The sequence below is a fragment of the Crocodylus siamensis genome, chromosome 10 (genome assembly GCF_052110815.1).
Source record: "Crocodylus siamensis isolate JL-2025a chromosome 10, ASM5211081v1, whole genome shotgun sequence".
In the NCBI taxonomy this organism is placed as follows: Eukaryota; Metazoa; Chordata; order Crocodylia; family Crocodylidae; genus Crocodylus; species Crocodylus siamensis.
The window spans coordinates 12,505,037-12,529,844 of record NC_143404.1 but is presented as its reverse complement, the minus strand read 5'-3'; the positions used below and the strand labels follow the sequence as shown (position 1 = coordinate 12,529,844).

The following is a 24,808-nucleotide window of genomic DNA, read 5'->3' as shown; positions in this document are numbered from 1 at the left end:
CAGGATGGGGAGAAAGGAGAAATGGTCCTCTCCTCTCTACATCCAGAACCAAGCACAGATCATCTAGACCTAGTGAGGAGCACTGTGCCCCTCAACCCGCCCTGGCAGCTCTTTCTTTAAAGGAATTTTTAAATTGGTTTCTAGTATGAATTGGTTCTCTCTGAAATTATGATGTTAATAATATGGTAAAATGCCTTTAGACAGAACCCAGACTTCCATCGCAGAAGTCACACTGGCTTATCCCTATAGTTATGGCTGGGAAAACACTTGGGGGGAAAGTGCAGATCCAGAGACAGTGACAGCATTGCCAGACTGTGGGTTTTAAACTAAAATGCCCCTCAAACATAATTTCCAACACTGTCACTTAGTTTATTTAATTAAACACCATTGAGTCTGAGTTAAAATGGCTTATTTAAAAAGTTACCATAATTTTATTTGAAATTTAAAATGTCCCTTTAAACAGTGTTACATTTGAGCCGAAACAATTTTTTTTTAGAATTTTGATGGCGGAACATTTCGAAAAAATTGTTTCGTGCGAAACAGAGAGTTATTTGAACAGCTCAATCTATACCCTTTCCTCCTCTCCCTGAGATAAAAGTGTGTTCAATTAAGGCACCACTGGCCATCTTGAATTCCTAGACATCACAAACTAGCAAAATGAATAAAAGTTAAAACCACATTTATACTAAAAAACAGCAGATGGCTATGCATGTCTCTACATCTATAACCTAACTTTTCTAAGATCAGAGTTCAAACGCCAGTGCTTTTCACAGTGAAGAAGTTTCCTCTTATAGCCTTGTTCTAATGATGTGGCAGGTCTAGGATGAAACAAAAAAATCCCTGAAGGCACCAGTCTGGAACAGGAGAATTTAAATTGAAAAAAATGTGTGGATCTGTGGGAAAGGAAAAATGCTTTCCTAGCTTGCTCTACCTACACGGCTAACATTTTGTCAAAAAACTCAGCCTTGAAAAAGTAAGATCTATTCGTATAGGTGGATGTTAAAAAACCCTGTATCAGAAACATCTAACTAAGGCTTTTGAAGCCATAGGGCCTTTGTACATGTACTCGGCCTTCAGTCACTAAAAATGTTCCTGGTTTAAATTTTCTTTCTTAGGTTCAGATGGCAGTGATTTACCATGCAATGTTTTATTACGCTACATCTAGTAAAATGTGCATGGAGGCACGTCAGAATAATTTTACCCTCCTGCCCTTGCAGTACTACTTCACTACCAGGTGGTGTTTTAGGACAAGATTTGATATTGTGGTTTATTTTCTTGGGTTGTGCTGAGTTGCTTTTTGGGGGGGCATTGTTGGCAGTTTTGCTTGAGATGGACACATTTTTGTGGGGGGTCTGAGTTCAATAGGCAGTGCTGCCCGCCTCCCCTGCAAAGCTGCCTTTTTTCTGGGCGCTTGTTGCTTGTGGCGCAGGGCGCCTCTGGTTGGAGAGGGAAATCTTTTAATGCAAAGATCTACAAGAGTGAGCTTGCCTGCCCCCCCTCAAATCTGGATTGGCACTGGGGGTCTGTACCACAGGCCTCCCGAAGTGGTCATCCCCCTACCCAAGCCTGGTCCCAAAGCAGGTCTGCCCCAAGCCTTTTCTGCATGCTCGATGCACTGGGTGCTGGGTATGGTTTCCACTTAGGGCTACACAAAGGGTCTGTGTTGGCATCTGGGTATCATGTACCCAGGCTAGAGCCTGCATGAAAACATTACTACAGGAATTTTTATGTAAAACAGAAAGAATCCTGTCTTCCATCTGTTGTCTGTATCCTTACATCAAAAAGCAGGATTTTTTCCAAAGCTGAGATCTAACGCAGGGGTGGCCTGGGCTCTTATCAAGGTTAAGATTCCTTGGCTACCAGGGATCCCCGTGCCCAGGACAGCTTCCCCCAAAGTGGGGTTGGGGGGGGCTGCAATCAGCCTACTACAACACCCCCCACCCCCACTGTCACCACACAGTGGCTGTTGAAAAGTACATGGACCCTAAAAAAGCATGATGATCAATTAAGCTCCCAGAGATTTGCTTATGAAAATAAAGTAACTCCTCATGGGTTAGAGTCAACACACTTTGAATTCACGCCAGGACAAGAATGTTGCAGGTCAGCAGACATGATTCCAAACCTATTTTCCTCTTTACTGTGCCTACTGGAAAACTTCCCTTCAGAAGAGATCATCTTCTCCAGTATTGGTGCGGTTATCCAGACTTAACATTAGACTTTAGGCAGAGGCACTGAATTCATAAATGCCTGAACAAGAACAGTTTGTTCTGTGAAGACAGTGTTAATTAACACTGCGAATTGCAGTGCTCAAAGCATGCAACAGAGAACACCAGAAAAACTCTGCCCAGTAAGACAGTAACAGCACACACAATTTAGCTCAACTTAAAATGCAACACAGTGCGCCGAAATGACAACAGGAATCCTTGCATAGATTCATAGTAGGTCGGGTCGTAAGGGACCTGAGCAGATCATCAAGTCCGACCACCTGCCACGGCAGGAAAGAGTACTGGGGTCAAATGACGCTGGCTAGGTGTTCATCCAGCCTCCTCTTAAACACCCCCAGGGTAGGGGCCAGCACCACTTCTCTTGGAAGTTGGTTCCAGATCCTAGCCACCCTGACCGTGAAGTCGCGCCTCCTGATGTCTAGTCTGAATCTCCCCTCTGCCAGCTTGTAAGCGTTATTTCTAGTCACTCCTGGCAGCGCTCAGGGACTCCCCCAATGCCTGCTGGTCCCCTCAGACTAGTTTGTAACAGGCCACTAGATCCCCCCTCGGCCTTCTTGTGGAGGCTGAACAGGTTCAGTTCCCGTAGCCTGTCCTTGTAGGGCCTGCCCTGCTGTCCCCGACCATGCGAGTGGCCTCTTCTGGACCCTCTCCATGTTGCCCACATCCCTCTTGAAGTGCGGCGCCCAGAACTGGACGCAGTCCTCCAGCTGCGGCCTGACCAGTGCCGCATAGAGGGGGAGGATCACCTCATTGGACCTGCTCGAGATGCATCTGTGGATGCATGACAAGGTACGGTTGGCCTTCCTGACTGCATGCCCACACTGCCGGCCCATGTTCATCTTGGCATCAGTGACGACTCCAAGATCCTTTTCTGCCTCTGCACTGACGAGAAGGGAGTTCCCCAGCCTGTAGGTATGCTGCTGGCTCTTCCTCCCCAGGTGCAGCACCTTGCACTTGTCAGTGTTGAATCCCATCCTGTTCCCATCCGCCCACCCCTGTAACCTGTCTAGGTCCGATTGCAGCCTAGTCCTTCCTTCTAACATGCCCACATCCCCCCACATCTTAGTGTCATCTGCGAATTTGAATAGGGTGCTTTTTACCCCCTCATCCAAGTCACTGATGAAGATGTTGAACAGTGCGGGCCCGAGGACCGAGCCCTGGGGGACCCCCTGCCCACATCGCTCCGGGTCGAAAATGACCCATCCACCACCACTCTCTGGGTGTGGCTCTCCAGCCAATTTGCCACCCATCTGACTGTGTAAGTGTCAACACCACAGTCTCCCAGTTTTTTTTAATGAGAATGGGGTGAGAGACAGTGTCGAAGGCCTTCCTAAAGTCCAGAAAGACTATGTCCACCATGACACCTGCGTCCAAGGATTTTGTGACCTGGTCATAGAAGGCTGCCAGGTTGGTCTGACAGGACCTGCCACTAATGAAGCTGTGGAGGTTGCCCTTAAACACAATCTCCCTGCTGAACCCTTGCAGACATGCATCAGACCTTTCCTAATCCTGAGGGCAGAGTGTCTCTTTGTAGTCACATATTCAGAAAGTCTCTCTGAGCAATTCACAGATCTTCTTAGGTAATTAAGATCCTGCAGGCCTCATCTTTGCCTCCATTTTTATAGGGATCTGCACCTCCAGTCCCCCACATATCCCATCTCTCTCATGACTCACTCGTGTTTAGCAGCTATCTCTTGTGTGGAGAAACCTCCACAAGTCTGTCTGCTGGAAAGCAGCAGCCGAAACCCCCGATTCTGGTCACCACTGTGCCGTATCAATTGCAGTGGGAGGGGGAACCTGCTCCTTCTTTGTCGCAGGTTCCTGCCCTTGCAGGTCAGGTAGCTAGTCAGCTCACCTGGTCAGGCTGGTGTCATCTGGGGGCACCGGTCAGCAGGCAGTGAGGTTGCTTCTGGTGGGAACTTAGTGATAAGGTCATGACAGGTGTATAAGAGGGTCCCTCGATGAGGAACAGGGCAGATGTTTTGGGACATGGCAAACAAACCATGCAGCCCCCAGGGAAAAAGCTTGGTCAGACTCTGGCTGTAAATATGAGTAACTTACTTCGATTTCAGCTAGTAATTTAGAAGAGTATCAAAAGGTTACCAAGCCGCTTCTGTTTGGTCAAGGTGTTTCTTTTGATACTTCTCTAACCCATACCCCTCCCCACGCCTACACTCTCCAATCAATAAGCTAACTGTTATTGCAAGCCTTGTTGTACCTGCTTGAGAGGGATTAGGTAAGCCTTTTAGCTCCCTTGCTCAGCTGCCTAAGCGAGTCTACTGTTAATGCTTCAGGCTATAAGAAGCACCCAGATACATCCTGCTGGGGGTAAGGCACCCCCAAGGTCACAGGCTCTGTGTAACCCAGGCAGCAGCAGTTACCCCCAGCTTGTGGGTGTGCTCCAGGAAGGGGGTCAGCTCACTCCAGGGGAGACACCTGAAGCCTGGTTTTGGTCAGGCAGTGAGGCAGGTGGCTCAGTGCAGGAGCACCCCCTACTGGCCCACCATATCTTGCTTTCCTTTTTTTGTAGGTATTTCAGTCTTTTACCCCTTTCAGGTTTTACTTTGAAATGCAACAGTAGCCCCCCCTGAGATCAGCAATTCATCCAATTAAAGCATTTAAAGACCACCTTCAGGATAAAATGAAAAGTATTCTGAAAAAGGCTCAAAGAGAGGCCTTGCTGAGTCTCAAGAAGACAATGCTGAGTCTCAGGTGCTGAACTTACAGGAGTAAGTTCTCTGGCTAATGATTAGATAAAGAACAAACTCTTCTGACAGACATCATCTTGCTCTGTATCATGATTTCCTGGGCTTAAAATCTTCCAGGACAGACAGGAACATCATAAACACTACCCTGTTGGCTTAAGTCCAGCTCAGCTAAAATGCCAAGTTCATACCGTGCTATTGAGTTTGAAGGCATCTCACCTGGCAAAAACAGACAAACAAAGCTGCCCTCAAGCACAAGTGATCTCCCTGACTATGAGTCAAGCAAAGTTCCTGTGGATGTTGTTGTCTGAGACAGAGCAAGAGTCTCTCAAAGCTCATACAGAGGCCAAATGGGGCACAGACAGCATACATTAGGCTTGTCCCTCCATCCTGCTAGGATCTACTTCTGATCAGTCAGTTGTACCAGGTGAGTACTACCCCAAATGGGACTTGCCCCCAATGGCTAGGTGTACATTAGAGCACCAGGACATTCAATCTCACTACCAGGAAGGTAATCCCCTCCCATCTTCTCCTGCTCCTTGAGTGTTAACCCCAGAAGTGAAGCAGCGAGCATACGTTGAGCACAATGCTAGGCTTCCTCCCACGGGTGTCTTCACCATCTTATCTCCAGATTGATATGCAATGGAGTGTGAGCAGGTAAGTGAAGCTTATTTTCTTGATGATATGAGACTGAGCCTCCTGCTGCTGCAGTACAGATACTCGCTGTGAACAGAGGTCTCTCCTGTGGCTGAAGCAGATACATATGGGAAAGTGTATCCTGTAACTTGGGAGGTGAACACCAATTCTTGAACAGCTGGACTGGAGGCAGATTATCCACATTACACATTACCATTTCAATGAACCTGCTGTGGCACATGAAGGTGTGTACAGAAAGATCCATCCTGACACCTACTTGAAGATGAACATGGCTTGTTTATATTTTTAAAGCACCAGCTACATTTATAGTGTTTTCTACAATCATTCAAGGTTGTCCATATTCAGTATTTATATTTAAAACAAGCAAGAAAATTTGTGTATCTTTTAGATATTTTTAATTGACACAGTTTTAACAGTAGACTAGTTGTTATTATTTAACACGAATTAAACATTTAGCTATGATTTTTCTCTTAGCATAAGAAAATAGAAGTCTTTTCTTCATATCAGCCGTCTTAAAGCTTTGCTCTGTTACTAAGTCAGGCTACAATATAAAAGCATCTGGAAGCCTTAATGAACATACGAACCTAAGGAACTGACGCTGCACTTTACAATCTCAGAACACTGGTCAATGTTCTTCTTTATCCGGTAGAATGTCTCCACATATTCAGAGCGGCCCAAAAGCTCCACAAAATCTTCATCGTGTGTTATCACAAGCAGCTGAAAGTTGCGCTGTTGCGAGCGGCTTTTTATTATCCTACGGAAGATTCAATGGTTAGGATACGTTCATGGAAATCACATCCTAACTTGGCAAACATACTTGGCAAATTCTCTAAAACAACCTTAGTACAACATTCTAAGCCATAAAAAACAGTCATGCTATTACCGTATTTACTTGATTGCAAGACGAGGGTTTCCCCCATTCAGTATGTGGAAACCGAATATCACATTGCTCCAACTGGGAATGAGTGGCTGTGCAGGGAGCCCAGCTGGGGCACAGGCAGCATCAGCAGCATGCAGATTCCTGTTTCCAGCTTCTTCCCTGCCAGGCTGCTCTCTTTGTCTCTCTGGCTGGCAGGGAGCCAGGCAAGGGAGGAGGAGTCTGCAGGCTGCTACTGTGGTCTCCAGCCAGCTGGGCTTCCTGCACAGTGACTCCTCACAGCCCCCAGTTGGATCATCTCACTCGGCTGTGGCAGGCATCCCTGTCTTGCCTCCACTGTTGACTGGGAGAAGGGTCAGCCAGGAGGACAGACACGGAAGTTGGCAAAGGGAGCAGGAGAGGGAAGAAGGAATCTGTGCACTGCAGAGTCAGGCTCCCAGAACAGCTGGTCCCTACAGCATAGGTCAGAAGCATCCTGGGCTCCACCTGTACCTGGATCAGCACAGAAAGCAGCAGCAGGAGGCAAGTAGCAGAGGGTAGTTACAGGTTGGGGGATGATCCTTGCTTTTCCCCTGCCCGCCCCATCTCTGCTTTCCCCCCTCCTGCTCCTCAGCCCTTCTTTTTCACAGCCTACTCCCAACTCCTGCTTTCCCCCACCTCCCCTCTCATCTGCTTTTACCATGCTTCTGTTTTCCTGCCCCCTGCAGCAGTAGGAGGGACAAACTTTGGGTGACCCCCCCAATAATTAGATTAGAGACTTGGAAAATTATAACAAATTTATTATTTTCCATATCTAGACTATTGAGGGGGTTGTCTTAAATTCAAAGTCATCTTGGATTTGGGTAAGTTTGGTAGTTCTTTTTCTAAAATTTAAATTATGCTGTATTAAAAATGTTATTAACTCTTTAGAATGCATTGGAAATAAGTGCAGGCTCTTCCTCAGTTATTTCATGTGATCATTAGTAAAGTGCTTGACTATTAACATCTCTGGCTCCCAAACAGCTGCAGTAAACTCTTAGGCAGAATAAAGAGAACTAACTAACCAAATAACAATAAAGGCCTTTGTTGTTCTTGTATCCCCATTAAGATGAAAACTCAAGATACCCAAGAGATAAAGGTCATGAACTGTTAAGCAATCTGAGAGTCAGCATTACTTCTGACAGTCAGCATTTTACTTCTTGGCTACACACAATATGAAACAGAACACTTAAGTAACGCTTCCTCCTTTTTTCAAATAATGGAGTATCTGGAATATATGGTATTGTATACAGAATACACACTACATGTTTACGTGTGTATATATGTATGTATATGTATACATGAATGACTGTCCAGCTATACAAATATATGTATCTAATATAATAAAAGGCTTAATCTGTCTCAGACCTGAATGGGCAGGGGTGGGGGGGAGGCGCGTCAGACCTGGACCAGAGGGGGGGGGGGTAGGGTCAGACTCGACAGTGGGGAGGGGTCAGATCCAAAGGGGAGAAAAGGGGGCATGGGCAATGTTCCCTCTAAGGTTTAGCGATCTATAAGCAATCCTGGCTGGGAGTGCATGGGTATTTCAGCGTGCCGGATGCAAAGCGAGCGGTGGCAGAAGCATTGGCGCCCCTTTTTTACAGCACTGGGCATCCCCCACAGGCCAGTGCCTGGGGGGCTATGCCCCCCACTCCCATCGGTACACCACTGTGTGAATAGCATTAACAAGTTATTGCACGGCATGATTTTTTATTGTGCGCGGTTGCGCATGCGCACAGCTTACAGGGAGGTGTGGGTGTGGGCCCAGATGCATGGGGCCAATGTTTTTGATGGGCAATTTGCCAGTAGATACATAGATATAGATCTCTCTATAGCTATCTATCTAGATAGCTATAGAGAGAGCTATCTTTTCTAGATAGCTCTCTCTATATCATCTCTATATAGATATGTATCTCTCTATGTATAGTGATACAAATTATACATGCACACAAACACACACAGATCCACCATACACGCACATAAATATAAAACACACTCTAAAAATATATACACACTATACATAGTATATACTACACACACACTATAGTACATATAATTGTATGTATGTACATATGTACGTATGTGTGTGTGTATGCACGCACACGCATATACATATTTATCTGAAATATATGCTATTGTGTACAGAAATGGCAAGCTACTGGGCAATTAAAAAAGAAATAATTTCCAAAACATGGTAAAACTACTGCTGCTGTTTTACCGTCCTCCTCTCTAGTATATTAAGGGACAGAATTCACCCTCCCCAATTCCAACTACACAGAGCAGATATCCACTTCATAAGACTGCCAGCTAAAACTAAAGCCAGTCACTTACTCCACCAGCGCATGTGCCAGAGACTCGATATTTTCTCGATCAAGATTAGTGGTAGGTTCATCCAGTGCAAGAATACCACAATTGAGACAAAATGTTTCTGCCAGAGCAAGACGAATAATAAGGGAAGCAAGTACCTGAAAGAAAATAACCCACATCTCTTCAGTGTATTCTTAGAAAGAAATTATGCATGTAACTTTTTGTAACAACACTACAAACAGCAACAGCAGGCTTAAAAGACAACGGGCTAAGTGTTTGTAAAAGGCAATTCACAGAGTTAATTTCTGTTTGTCCCCGTGCCTGAACAGGTGCTGTCTACAGGATGGGAAAGAGCTCTGGTCTGGGGGCATGTAGATTGGAGCCCCCCTAGAGTGGGGCTCCAATCCACATGCACCCTCTCTCCCTTGGATCCATTCCAAAGTGGGGCTCAATCCCCAGCCCCAGACCAAACAGAGATACATATATCTGCTGGGTTGGGGGAAAGGTTGTTGTAACTCTTGGCACTTTCTGTAAAGCGCTGTGAGTTACAACAGGGGATCTGCGTGTTTGTCAGTGCCCAAAGTGACTAAGTCTCACCAATCACCTTTTGACTACATGAAGATTCAAAACACACTGAAGAAATTTTAAGAGTACATTTTATCAAAGAATAATTTCCTGTAATTATGTTTGTTGGCATCATATTTTCTGATCAAATAATTCTCAGAAAGTGGCTATGAAAGTTTCAGTCTCATTCACACGGGGCTTCCACATGACATTCTAAGCTTCTCCTGTTTTGTAACATTTTTAAGCTTTCCTCTCAAAATGCATTTATGATTTTTTTTTTTTAAATAAAATCTACACAACTGTTAGCATCATTTCAGTAAATTAAGCGACTAGAAACTCTTTGCATCATTTGTCTGGGGCATTTTAAGCTTGTGTTTGTCTTCACTTCTAACAATCCAGAATACATCTTATCCTTCCAACCACAGAAGTCTTGTTCCATGTAAATGACCTGAAGAGGAATGTCTTGCCTTCAAAGCTTTGTCCGCCTTTCCTAATTATTCAGTTGGTCCAATAAAAGATATCACCCTAAGAAATCCTTGCCTATCACATGATTCCTGGACCACTATACAGAGTAATTCCTACAGCATCATGCTAACACTTCCATATAAATGAAATTATATTACATACCTTTTGCCCAGCACTACACCTTCCTCGCATATCCAGTGCAGTATCTCCTTTTATCATTACTACTCTATAATTGTAACTTCTCCTTTTATCAGATGCTGAAACATTCTCATCTGCATCAGAACGAATCTCTACATATTCAATATCTAATGGGAAGAAAAGGTTTCCATCATAAAAAAGTACGTTTTAAAACAAAGCATTGAGACAGTGAGGTACAATGTACAAGGTACAATGGCTAAGCAGGGTTGAAAAAAATAGGGCAGCTCCTTTAGGCAATATAATTATACAAATACTGCTCAGAATACTCCTACCAACAGATGAACCTTCAACACTGGTAGGTTAATTTATGGAAATGGATTAAACTAGTATGCTGCTTAACTGCAGTATTGTTTCAACTCCTGCTCCCAAAGACACATACATGTACTTTGGAAAGTATGGGAAGATGAATTACATCAGATTGTGCCATGCTCAACTATATAACTTTTTATTGTTACAACAACTCGATTCAAGTTTAGAGTTCCATGGGTGCAGAGTTTTAAAAAAATGTTGTGAAGTATTCAGTGTTTATTACGAACCAATGTATACATAAAAGATGCTTTCAGATTGCATACTGAAAATGTCAAAAACCAATTCAGGTACCTTGCCCTCTGTAGGTGCTTCGCCAAAGATCACGAATTATTTTGTTGATTTCTTCCATTTTCATGCTGTGAAATGTCATTATTGCTCTAAGAAAGAAGAATAGACAAAATAGCTGACTTACTAAAAGCATTTTCAGGAAGACAGTGCCTTTCCTTCCATTTTCAAGTAGAGTCCATATTAAAAATATTATTCTTTATGATGGTGAGTACAGCAGAAATGTATACAAAATAAAAATATTTTACATTGGTAAATATTCCCCTTGACATACAATTTAGTTTCATAATGTCAACAATCATATCTCAAAAGATATTTGAGCAAGGGAAGCAAAACTCTTTGGTTACTCTTGGATTTCTAGTCAATTATTGACTGAGGAATATTATTATTATTACCTAAACTTTTAGTGTAATTGTCATTCACATACAAAGTCTAGATTTCAAGCCATCACCCAAATAGGGATTTTCCCCACTTTAAAATGAATATTAGAGAATTGTAATTGTATTACATTATGGTAATGTAGGTGCTTTGAGAAGATTGTACACTATTTTTTGTCAATTCCTTCCATTTTTGAACCCATGGTTAGACTAGATAATCTTTTAAGGTCTCTTTCAGCCTTACTTCTCTATGATTTCATGCTGTGAAGTGTCATTAGTGCTCTAAGAAAGAACAACAGTAAAAAAAGCTCATTTACTAAAGGAGAAGTGAATGAAAGTTTCTTTAGGAAGCTACATTTAACATTAGACTGACAGAAACAATTCAATTTCAAATCATAAGTGAACCACACTTTTCATAATCTGAAAATCTGTGTACTTTCACAAATCAATTCATCCTTAAGATCTGGAGCTGCTGACTTCAGCCCTGACCCGACAAACATTTAAACTTGTGATTATGGATTACCGTTATACACACAGACTGAGTTCACTCTATAAACTAACTCATATTTCTCCTGTTTTCAGTATGGGGTCTTTATTTCTCTCTCAGAGTAAGTGATATCAGAATGGCCATAAACAGATTTAAAATAACTTCTGCTAAACTTCCAGTTTCATACACTTTTGTTCATAGTATGTGGCATTTCATTCTGGTGTATCAACCAAATCTACAGCTCAGATTCTTTTGGGGTTTACAGAGCTAATTTTTTAAAATATGGTGCTAGTTACATTTTTATAAAAGCTGGAATGATTTTGTTCCTTCGAAATCTTACTAAATTAACTTTTCCTTTCGATTGAAAAGGAGTGCTGACAGTACAGAAAAAAATCCTTATCCTGTATATCTTAGTCCAAATAATGGTGCAGATTTCCAAAGCAATCCAGTAATTTGTACAGTCAGTGGAAAAGGAAGGGTCACCTCCACTGGCTCTACTTTGCAAACCTAGCAATACTTGGGTTCAACAGAATGAGAAAGAAGGATGTCAAGAATGTGGGTTTAGAATCCACTCATCAGCCACGTATGTCTTCCTTTACAAACATGTACAAACCTTGCACGTAAGTGGCACGCTTGCCACCTGCCTCTACCACTGATTTGCGATACTACCTTTTACAAGAATCCAGCACCTGCATATGGGAATGAGACATTTAGTATTTCGAATGGGTTAGCCCTGAATAGACAACTCAAGCACTTTTTGCCTTGACTGACAGCTGTGTTAAGTGAGGGAGACACTGGATTTGAGTGGAAAAGGACTTCTCTTTTCCATTCTGCCTCTACCAAGAATTCTGATTCAGTCACTTGGAAGGGTTAGGCTCTAATCATTTCCACCCATCTCACCCAAAAGCAGTAATAGTGACACCAGGACTTTAAGAGATTGTATCTCTTATTTGAATTTTCTACCTGATAATATCAAACATGTATATTTTTATGTTGAGTCACCTGGTATTGAAGCAAAGACCAACAAGAGACAAGCAATGAAATAAAGTTGCAAATTATGGTTGACCTTTAATTAAAGGCTGATGCTCAACTTTAACTACAGAAGACCTGGAACTCTGCTGTAATATCAGACTATAACATGAAAGTCAAAGTAAGCTGGCTGGGTCATGCCAATTACTTGAACGCTTTTCTAAAAAAAAGCTGGGGCAATAAAACATTTCTGGGATGAAAAAAATAAAAAAAATCTTTTCTCTCATCTCTTTCAAAACAAAGCTCTCCATCTCATCCAGGGACGTAAAAAATTCCCACTACCATAAATAGAAATTGCTAAGCCTGGAGAAAGGAAAAATACATCAAAAAGCAGCACAAATAGCTCAGGAACACATTATACAGCAATATTACCAGTCTTTAAATATAAAATCAAGAAAGATGAATCTTACAGTGAATCTACCAGAAACACAACGCATGCATGCAAAACGCTGATTTCCTAGACTACGTGTATGGCTTTCAATCTCTGACCATTAGAGATGATATTTTTCTCACTGATTTATGCGATTACCCATAAGTGATGCCTATCTGTTTTTTCTTGAAATTACAAGACTAATTTCCTGTATTGCCTTAAACAGCAATTTAATTCTCAACTATAAAAGGGAAAACTGTAGGGGAATTCATGGAGTGCATTTTCATGGTAAGTGCCAAGGCAAAGAAATGTAGGGTTGCTTATAGACATGAAAAAGAAAGAACATCGCTTTACTTTAAGCCCGGTAGACTCTGCACTGAGAGCAGTGCATGCCCAGAAGAGGCATCATATTAGTTTGATCCAACCTCTGCACAGACTGGGGGCTTCAGCAGGGCTTTTTGGCATTTTTGTCTAATACCTGATTGAAACAGCTTTAGATAAAAGCATCAAGCAGCCCTGCTGAAATGCCTGATCTACAGATGTTGGGGAGCCAGGTTGAACTAAAGTGCTTCCTCTTCCTGCAAAATGCCTTTTTTTTTTTTTGGGGGGGGGGGGGGGGGGGAGGGGGAGGGGGTTCTTCACATTTGTCAGCAGCCATAATGATCATCTATCATTTCACTTTAAAAAGCAGAAATTCTTTACAAAAAAGTCATTTCAGAAAAGCTTACACTGGGTTATCAACATCTCTTTCAAATACTATTTCTTTATTCTTCCCTTCTATTAAATGAAGTACTCTGAATATATATACACGCCCCCCCCCCTCAAGAAAGTATATCTTTACTAGATATAAGCCTTTGAGACACTGTGACTAATACAACTCTATAAGCACACATCAGGACGAGTGGAAGCCATGAACAAGGAACTTCCAGCAACATAGAAGGGACTGGAAAGCAACACTTTAATTTGCTCAAGCTACTTTTTTAACCCTGAAACATGACTGCATTTTGCTTTCCAAGCATTATTATTTAAAGAGCCTCAAGGGTATGCTAGGTATTTTTTACATGCATGTCAAGTGATTAGCACCAATTTTACTGTACAAACTCAGATCCAAGAGACAAAAGCCAACTAACAATCAGCTTTACTTTCCCCTGTCTAATGGAGATCCTGCCCACGGAGCAGGCTACCACTCTTTGGGGAACTCCCATTTTTAAAGAATGATCCAGGATATCATCTCAATACGACAAGCTACTGTGAGCTCATAAAGCCCATCTTGCACATTTTACACTAACCTCTCATACTGTGTCAATTCAGGTTCTTATCTTCAAGGTGCTCAAAGGCTTCTACCCAACATACCTAAAATATTATCTAACACTCCACAGAGAAAACCAAGGAACTCGGCTTCTTAGGCACAGTGAAGCCTTGTAGTATTATGGTAAATCTTGTCTGTAATTGAAAAATTCAGAAACATTTACTGTAGTTCTCAACTGGCATGCCGAAGCCCTGCAGTCCTCCTGCAAACAGAAGCACCCAGGACAGTCTCACCAGTGCCCGTTTCTGGGAGAAGCATAGGAAAAGCTGGACTGGGAAGGCTTTATTGCACAAGGCAGCTTCTGCCTGCTTTAGACTGATCGGAGCCCTAATGCAGAAGGAGCATATGTATGTGCCACATGTCTGCTGGCTGTGATGCAGGCATAGGGCAATTTTATCTGGAAGCAGCAGGACCCAGATGTGAAGCACTGAAGCAAACTGAAGCAGTGCCAGCAATGGTTTTCAACCAAGGATGCTGCCACATTCAACAAAGTAGTGGGGGAGGGGCCAGGACTCTGAAAAGTTGATAATCAACGATATAAGTATTTCTACCATGTAACATACTCACTTGTCAAGTGCTTTGTAGTAAATGTCTAGGTCCTTGTTCACCAGCTCTGTTGTTCTCATAACAATCATCATGTCTCTGTACTTTTCCTCTGCATCTTTGAACTGTGATTCTCGAAGCTCTTTCTTAAACCTAATGATCTCTTCCTCAAATCCACGCTGCCGGCCTAGGGCCAAACTGTGATTTCTTTTCAGTTCTTCTATTTTCTCTTCTAGACGATGTTGTTCTCTGTCATGTTAGAAAAGAGTATTTTGCATTTAATGCTTTATGTCTAAAAGACAGTTCTATCTCCCTGTTTTTCATAAGAGATAATATTTTGTACAGCAGCAGCAAGTATAGAAATTAAACTTGTAATCCAAAAAGATATTATATTCGCTGCTCCCCAAACACAAAACTGCACTGCAAAATATTTGTTACTGGTAAGAAATGAGGAAATATTTTGATGGGATTTTGCTTAAAAATATAATAAAAATCACTACTCTAATCAGTGAAGAAAAATCATCAGGTTTGAAAGCTGCAACACTATAGGTAAATATATGCAAAATAAGTAGTCCAACTGTAGAGAACTAAATCTTTCGCATAACGTACAGCAACAAAATGATTGCTACGGTAATTCCTTAAATGCCATTACTATTTTTGGTACCAAAGAAGAATAGTCGATATAAAAAGCTGTGTAACTTTAAATAATTCTAAAAAGCGAATGGAAACTTGCAACTTGGGTATGTGCATCAGTGGTTTTGATTTAACATTTGTCCTTCTGCTCCTATATGGGTATAAAAAGGAGCTAACCTGCAGTAACTTGAAAACCTAATTAAACAAATTTAGGTTACAGGGATTTAGCTTCACTTATTTTGGCAGAAGTAGACAAATGTACCAGCTATATCAAAACATCTTAAACCAGTACAATTTAACACTGATACAACCATTATGTATGTTTACCCCTTCACAGCAGGCTCCAAAGGATTATGTTAAAAACTCTTGAAATGAGTGAAAAATGTGCCATTGTGATCACTGCAAGCAGGATGGAAAACAAAAACAAGATATTCTTGTACTTTCCCTATTAATTTTTACAAGTTATAACAATCATCCATGCGTATCACACACCAAAGAGGTGATGCTAAGTCTCATATTTAGTTGTACTATAAATAGAACACTTTACAAGGTAATATTGTTACTTCTGACTTCCATCTGAAATGACACTTGAAGGATTGGGCATTATGGATAATTACACTGGATGGATGATACACTGGGGTTTAAACTTGCAAACACACTCGAGTCTCACAGACATCAACGAGATTTATGCATGACAGCAACTGCATTCATAAGAAATGTCCATAGGACTAGTCTTATGGGTTCTGGAAAGCAGTTCTCAAGCTCTGGTTACTGGAAGACTTATTCACAAGTGATGCTGTCTCACCACATTATTTCAGCTGCTAAGCAAGATGAACAGAGACAGATCTATTTAATGCAAATTTAACTAACTTACGTTGCTGTTATCACAGGAATATTATGCAGGTATGAATGTGAAGAGGAAGTGGTCTGAAAGAGTGGAAGATAACCAATCTGTCTATTAATAGTGTGGTGAAAATGTAACTCTTTTGGGGAACTCCTGCTTATGATGGTTTGGATTTTTTTTAAAAAGATGTGATAACCCTACGTTTTCATTTGTTGAGCTTTCATTTCCCCCAGCTCCTTCAAATGCTGTTTTATTTCTTCTTCAACTCCTTTTAGCTCTTCATGTCTTTTTCTTAAAGTAAGATTATCCTCTAGCCATCTTTCTTGTATCTAAATTCAAGTAAAGCCAAAAGGTTTAATAGGGTAATAAGCTTTTAAAATTCCATACTTCTATATATAAATACATACATACATTCATTTTCAATGTATAGACTTAAATACAGAACAACTCTGAAATATACATACGATAAAAACTACATGATCAACTGAAAGCAAAATTAACTGGCAGCAGCGAAGATATATTCATGTTATATTACATTAATAAATTACTTTGGATAGATTAGTTATTTGAAAAGAGATGCAACACAAACTGTCCCTGACAATGTGCCCAATGTTTTGAGCACTATAATAATAGTACTGTAATTCATTTATGCGCCAGTGGGATTGTGCTTGCAAGTAAATAAAACTGTAAATGTTGCTTTAAATATAATGTATTATTTTGGTTAAATCCTTTTGGGATGTTAAGATGAAAAGCGGAGCAGTCAAATATTACACTAGAGTGTGAACAGCATTTGAACAATATCACAAAGGATTTCAAGTATGTAAAAAACATAAATAAAGTTGATAAAATGCTCAAGGATGGGGTACCTTGAAATTTAAGTGTCCAACACAAGATACCTTTTACAACAAAGGAGCACACTACATACAACATTTCTTCAGAAAAGCTAGGCTCTTATGTGACTTACTGGTTTGCTTACTTATTGGTAGATTTATCGGTTTGCAGCTAACATGTAAAAAGAGGATTACAGACCTGTTTTCAAAGGGGCATCTACCTGTAGTGCATATAAATCTCGGCTCCACAGAGACATTCATGCCACAATAAATCCACACATCTTTGCATGGGTACAGCTAACTGCATTGATTTGAGTGCAGGATCAGGGCCTCACTAGTCATTCAGAATATGTTACATCATAAAAAAAACAACAAATATAAAATTTACCTTCTGGGTATCAATATCTTGTCTAATTGTTCCCATCTCTTTATTTATCCTTTCTTTCCGGTTCTCACAATCAGCTAATTGAGTTTTTACTTCATCAAGTTCAGACTCCTTTTGCTATAGAAAAAAGAATTTTTTATCACTTTAACGTAAAAAAATAACTAGTATTTTGACTATTTCTTTTAAAATTACCTTTTTATAGTCTTCTTTCCCATCTTGAATATAGTTTTCAATTTCTTTCATATAGTTGTGAATAGTTTTAACTTTCTCTTTGGTATCATTTATCTATGGGGAAAAACATCTAATTAAATAAGTGTTTAGGTTTAATAAGTGTGCATGTATATACACACATGCACACTTAATAATTCACAGAACTGCATAACATTTAAGTACAGAATGCTTTCAAAAGTATAAACCATTACAATAGCCTTTGGTTTAAGACAAATATTCAGTTTTGTTCAGATTACCAAATTTAGCAAAACAAATTTAACACGCCTCTAACTCTGAGAGTTCTATTCATTTTATAAAAATCTATTTTTTATTTTACTATTGGCAGGATTTTTCCTTAAGAAGTCTTCTTTACTGTATTTTTCTGTTTCTTTTAATTTATTTCACTGTTCTAATGTGGCCACGCACCTTGTCAAAGGGTACCAATATATATAAAAATGTTATGTTTGATGGCCTGCTTTGCATCACATCATCCTGTCTGTTGATGTAATGAGTACTGACTTTAAAGACACTGCTATATAATTTCCATGTAGTATACAGCATTAAATAGTAAGTTTCTGGTCTGGATACTCACAATTGAACATCTTAAGGTTTTAAATTAGGGGCTTAAATCAGCTCTGTGGGTTTACTGGTTAAGTCAAAACAGAATAAGACAGCTGTAATGAAAAGCCATGCTACCCGCTACACTGAAAACAGCATTACTGTGAGAGGGCAGTATTGCAGAGAATAGCTCACTGTGTTATAAGTCCACAACCTAGTTTATCTTGCAGCAACCTGTTTATGTAGCCACAGACAGTGTCCACAGGAGCTTGTGGAACAAGGGACTACCAACACGCTGTTTCAGTATTGGCTCATCTTCTGAACTGGGCTATGTCCTCTCTCTTCGAATGAATTACAGGCAGCTTATGATACTGCCTGTAGCCACCACAGCTACCCAAAGACAGACTTTCCTTATAAGAGCTCTGGAATCCTTCTCTAACAAGTGTCTTCATAACTAAATAAATTACTGTACTCCCAACTTAAACATTGTGGGATTCTAACCTTGTCTTGCATTGTTTTGTTACTCGTGTTCTTCTTATTGATTAGGTCCTCTCTCTCTTGCTGGAGTTTTTCTAAAGTGGTGTCCAAAGGAAATATTTGTTCCTTTGCTTCCTGAAAAAGAAAAGAATATATGCCGATATACATACTTTTCTTAGAAATCCACTTTAAATTTCTCAATGCCTTATTTCCTTTTCTAGTTTGTAAACTTGTGTACTCGTGGACATCTGGGAGTTACCCAAGTTTTTCAGTTATGATTTTAAAGACAATTCTTTTCCAACATGAATAAAAAAATAAAAAATAAATTAAAAAAAAAAAAAATCAAGAGGGGCAAATCGTACGTGTTATCTGTGAACTACGGATATACAAAGCAAGTCTGGGAGGTGCCCAAATTTAAAAACCGGCGAAAATAAGCAGAAAGAACATTTTAAAAAAAATTGTAAAGCTAGTTCTAATGCATCATACTGAAGGCAAACATTTAACAGTACTTTTGCAGAAGTAAAGAAAGTGCATGTGAATTTTCTTACTTTGATCTCTCTGCCTAAGGACTGAACCTCAGTGGACAATTCCACAGTCTGTTCTTCCAGCTGCTGTCGACGTTGCATTCTGCTGGAAATGTGAAGCTTCTCTGCTTTCAGTTCATTCAGTGTACTCTTTAGCTGCTGGATCTGATTCTGCTGGGTTTGCTTAAGTTTTTGATTTAGCTCAATTTTACTTGTTACTGCAGACCAATTTTAAAAAATGCACATAGTTAAACAATCTAGGACTTAACAAAACAATTTACTCTGCATTAACTGAAATTGAACACTAAAGTATTCTTGGTAGCAGGTGACAGATTTTAGACAATAAAATGACTAGTCCACTTAAACAGAAGTTATGAGACAACGATTTGCTTTAAAACACTACATAACATAAAACCAAATTTAAATAACTGAGACTTACATAAAAGTGAAATACTATTTTCAGTCTTCAAAAGGCATCAAGATTGGTAAACCACCTTGTTTGCATAATTTACCTGTATCCCACAAGTGTTTCTTTCCTTGCTTTTCTTGGCTTACTTGTTGAACAGTTCTAGTTAAGTCTACCCCTAGCAGTTTGGCAGCATGCTGAGCAATTTTTCTTTCAACATCCCTTAGATCAATCTAAAAGCAATAGGAAAAGTTAATATTTTTGCACTGTTTAATAATGTGTTTAACTTTAACAAAACAATCTTCTACTTAAATTCCTCCAATTCAGAGTAACTTGCACTAAAAATTGTTGTTTTAAATTCAAGATTGTCTTCTTTAGCCAAATGAAATGCTAATGTGAATGAAGTTATAAGGGGTGTAGGTCATAGCTGTGCTGGTCTAAGGACACAGGCAGACAACGTTCTCAGGGTAAATCCTATTTGAGTTGGTCTAATAAAAGATATCGTTGGAAAAATTCTTTTTAGCAAGCTTTTGTGCACCCTTTGTCAGGCTGAGGAAGTGCCTGCAGATGGTAAAACTATGTCTGCAGGTGGTAAAGCAGCCATTACCACTCCACCCATGAAGAACATGGACCATCTGCAGACGCTTGCTCAGCCTGACGAAGAGTATTTGTGCCCGAAAGCTTGCTAAGAAGAATTTTTCCAACTATCTGAGTTGGTCTAATAGAAGATATTGTGTTTAACCTAAGAACAATGAAGTTGTAAGAAATTTAGTTTTCACACTGAATTAAGAATACATACAACACATTATCGAAAACTGCACCACCACTTCTAAACACCTAAACTTCCTAGCATGCAAATCTCAGATTGGTTTAAGTAAATAGCATTCATAAATGTTGGCTGTATGAAAACCTCAAGTGCATAGAATGAGCACGTAATCTTTGTGTGTAATCTTGCACAAGTGTACAAGTTTCGACTTAAGATTTGTGGAAAGAAAATGCCAATTAATCAATATACACTGATGTGTTCAGAAATGTATACATTGAAAAGGGATATGATCAATATGTATACTGATATCAATATAATCCCAAATCATAATTTTCTTCTAGGCCAATAAGGTAGACATGACAGTACCTCATCCTATAAAGTCTTTCTGAAATATTGTGCCAGAATTTGGCAAGATGAAACAGTATCACATTCTGTTTTGGATTTTAAAATCCCTAACAGAATTAGAAAACTTCCCAAATATATCACCTCTTCTTCTGTACTACGTAAGTATTTTTTCTTAATTATGTGACATACTCTGCCAGCTTCTCTGTGTAAGTGGATGATCCTATAATACAAAAGTCATAAGTAAGGAAAATGTGCAATAAGATATGAAAAGGTGCATGGTATGAAACTCAAATGGAGAGAGCTAATTAAGTAAGAATGATTGAAAGTTGGGGCATCAGGACTGCAAAGCACACTTCATTTAAGGTGAAGTAACTTCCAAATAGGGAAGCTCATAACTGAAGGTTTAGTGCAGAGAAAATGATTTCTCCCTTCCTTCCTCCATGGTATGTCAAAGAATGCTACAATTCTTGTGAACTCTTTGTAAAGTACTCCGAGATCCTCTGAACTGAAAGGCATTATACACATGTAAGATACTACAGTTACCATAACCATCTGTGTTAGCTTTGGAATTGTTTTCTAAATGCTTTCTTTAGTAGCTCTAAAATTCTGCAACACTTCAAGGTGTTGTAAAAACAGTGAATTACTGGACACCAAAAGTAGCATTATGGGAGTCTCAACCGTTTATTAGAAGAAGTTAAGAAAAACTTACCTGGTACCTTTCCATAAGAGTTATATCTTGTAAGCATGCTTTGGCACTTTCCTCCTCAGGAATAACCGCGTGCAAGAGAGTTTCTACTTCTTCTATATCCATTTTTAAGCGCTGAATATCTCGGTTTACATTCTGTAGTTTGTTCCTTAAATCTGGTATGTCCTTTTCTTTGAGTTCGACTATGGTCTGCCTGAACAGGAAATACAAATCTATAGCAACTGCTGATTCAAAAACTATAGCACACTCACAATATAATGAAGGCTGTACAATATTTAAATGTGAAACAGGTGGGATAATTTTATAAAGTGTCAGCTGCTGAAACCTTCCCATCTTTGCTTAGTTCATCTAATTCAACAAAATATGGCAACATATCCGTGTTTTTTGAGCTAAGATTAGTTCAATACCAAGAGTATTTGTCAAAGCAATGCATTCATTCTTATCTTGGGTCATACAGAAATAAACTGTACAATACTACCACCTTGAGAAGGAAAAGGGTACATATTTATCTGCATTTTCCTCTCTCATATCCTAACTCTCATGAAACCTGAGATAAACTAAGTCCTGATAGAACAGGAGTGGGCAAAATATGGCCTGCAGACCAGATCTGGCCCACCAGCTGATTAGATACAACCCAAGGGCAGGCACTCACCAATTTAATTACCTCCAACCCATGGCTGCCCTGCTCCACTGTGCATGGGGCCATGCCCTGCCCACTCCCACTGGGGCAGCACATGCTGTGCTCCCACTCTCACCCACCAAAGGGCCCTGGCCAGAATGCACAGGTTTCCCGGCGGTGCTGCTGCTGCTGCAGCCACCCAGGGAGCTGCCTAGCTCCCCACCCCCCCAGCAGTTCCTCTTTGTCCCTGCTGCAGCACTCTGGGCAGCAGATAAGGAGAGGAGATGAAGCTGGGCAGCTCCAGATTCAGGTCACCTTCCAACCAACCTGCCCACCTGGCACAATCAGCAGCCACCTGCAGGCAGCCAAGTGGGTGTAAGGTAGCCCTGGCAAGAAGCTGAGTATGCGGCTGGGGCCAAGGCCAGGGTGGGTGCAGATGGGAGCATGGAACGTGTGGGACTTAGCCCCATGCAGGGTGCCAAGGAGCAGCCATGGGCTGGGACGGCACCTACACTGCTTGGGCAAGCTCTGCTGCATGAACCCCTGCCCCTCAACTCTCCCTCCACCCACTCCCAGCTAGCTCCCAAGATCTAGCGCTTGGACAGCGCCCCCCCTGCCCCACCCCCACCGTACCCATATACACTCTGCCATACCCACATACACCCCTGCCATACACATACCCTATATCCCAACATATCCACACCCACCCACCAAACCCCACCATATGCACACATGCATACACCCCCACACATCACACACTCCCTCACACCTCCCTGCCCCCTCCCCATACAATATACCGGAATAAGATTTTATTTTGAGCTATTACGCAATTGCCTCTATATGCACTACTAACACAGATAATTTCATAGATTTCATAGACATTAGGGCTGGAAGGGACCTCGGGAGATCCTTGAGTCCAGCTCCCTGCCCAAAGGGCAGGAAGTCAGCTGGGGTGATAGGATCCCAGCAAGATAAGCATCCAATTTACTCTTGAAGGTGTTCAATGTAGGTGCTTGAACCACCTCCGCTGGCAGACTGTTCCAGACCTTGGGGGCTCGGACAGTAAAGAAATTCTTCCTTATGTCCAGCCTGAAACGGTCTTGCAGGAGTTTGTGACCGTTCGACCTCATCATCCCTTGGGGCGCTCTGGTGAACAGATGTTCCCCCAGATCCTGGTGGTCACCCCTGAGAAACTTATAGGTGGCCATCAGATCACCCCTGAGCCTACGCTTTTCCAGGCTAAAGAGTCCCATGGCTCTCAGCCTATCATCGTAAGATCTGCTTTCCTGACCTCTGATCATGCGCGTGGCTCTCCTCTGGACTCTCTCAAGTTTCTCCACATCCTTTTTGAATTGTGGAGCCCAAAACTGGACGCAGTACTCCAGCTGCGGCCTCACCAAGGCCAAGTACAAGGGGAGAATGACGTCCCGGGATTTGCTTGAGAAGCATCTATGGATGCAAGCCAGCATTTTGGTCGCTTTACTAGCCGCAGCATCACATTGCAGGCTCATGTTCATCTTGTGGTCAATGATGACCCCCAAGTCTCTTTCTTCTGTAGTGCTATCCAACGTAGCACTGCTGAGCCTCTAAGGAAGCTGCAGGTTTTTCCTCCCAAGGTGCAGAACCTTGCATTTTTCGGTGTTAAACATCATCAGGTTCTTGTCCGCCCATTTGCTGACCCTGTCCAGGTCAGCCTGGATCACCCGCCTATCTTCTGGCGTGGATGCTTTGCCCCAAAGTTTGGTGTCATCAGCGAACTTGGCCAGTCCACTCCTGACTCCAATGTCCACATCGTTAATGAAGATGTTGAACAGTATGGGTCCCAGGACAGAGCCTTGAGGGACCCCACTGGTCACAGGGCAGCACGATGAGTGACTGCCATCAGTTACAACCCTCTGGGTCCGACCATGGAGCCAATTTCCCAGCCAGCGGATCGTGGTGGAGCCAAGGCCACAACTGGCCAGTTTGGCCAAGAGGTGATCATGGGATACCAGATCAAAAGCTTTTTTGAAGTCAAGATATATGACATCAATATCTTCTCCCTTGTCCAGGTGATAGGTCACCTGGTCATAGAAGGAAATGAGATTGGTCAAACAAGACCTACCCGCAACAAACCCGTGCTGGCTATCCCTTAGGATGTTAGCCTGGGCCAGTCCATCAAGGATGGCCTCCTTAATAAACTTTTCTAAGATCTTCCCCAGGATAGAAGTCAGGCTAATGGGCCTGTAGTTAGCCGGATCCACTCTCCTCCCTTTCTTGAAGATCGGCACCACACTGGCTTTCTTCCAGTCTTCGGGCACTACACCAGAGCGCCAGGAGTTTTCAAAGATCCGTGCCAGGGGCTGGGCTATGACGCTTGCCAGCTCCTTGAGTACCCTGGGGTGCAGATTGTCAGGGCCGGCTGACTTGAAGGTATCCAGCTTCTCAAGGTGTTCCTTCACAAAGTCAGCATTTATGGAGGGTAGGGGATCCCCATCACCCGGATCTCCCTGTCCCACAGCAGGCATGGGCGTCCCATGGGACTGATGAAAGACTGACGCAAAGTACCTATTTAATAGGTTGGCTTTTTCCTGGGCGTCAGTTGTCAGTTGCCCCATCTGGTTTAGCAGGGGCCCAACGTTGCCCTTGCTTTTCCTCCGGCTCCCCACATATCTGAAAAAGGACTTTTTGTTGTCCTTGATGCTTGAAGCTAGTTAGAGTTCAGTTGCAGCCTTGGCTTTCCTGGTTTGCTCCCTGCAGGACCGGACCAGTGCAGAATAATCCTCCTTGGAGGTGAATCC

The 24,808-nt window shown here is 41.6% G+C and overlaps 1 protein-coding gene across 2 annotated transcripts in view; it reads right to left on the bottom strand.

Annotated features, from left to right (window-relative positions):
* Positions 1–5,867: 5,867 nt before the first annotated feature.
* RAD50 (RAD50 double strand break repair protein) overlaps positions 5,868–24,808 on the bottom strand; it is a 39,917-nt gene continuing 20,976 nt past the window's right edge. For both annotated transcript variants that reach the window (XM_090064874.1, XM_090064875.1), the window contains exons 15-26: positions 21,413–21,602; positions 19,699–19,825; positions 19,211–19,404; positions 18,687–18,797; positions 17,610–17,702; positions 17,421–17,534; positions 16,404–16,531; positions 14,750–14,974; positions 10,617–10,702; positions 9,981–10,123; positions 8,814–8,947; positions 5,868–6,341 (exon numbers count right to left, since the gene is read on the bottom strand). In XM_090064874.1, the coding sequence (XP_089921000.1) occupies positions 6,155–6,341; positions 8,814–8,947; positions 9,981–10,123; positions 10,617–10,702; positions 14,750–14,974; positions 16,404–16,531; positions 17,421–17,534; positions 17,610–17,702; positions 18,687–18,797; positions 19,211–19,404; positions 19,699–19,825; positions 21,413–21,602 (1,732 nt within the window). In that variant the 3' untranslated portion in view covers positions 5,868–6,154. The remainder of the gene's footprint in view (positions 6,342–8,813; positions 8,948–9,980; positions 10,124–10,616; positions 10,703–14,749; positions 14,975–16,403; positions 16,532–17,420; positions 17,535–17,609; positions 17,703–18,686; positions 18,798–19,210; positions 19,405–19,698; positions 19,826–21,412; positions 21,603–24,808) is intronic.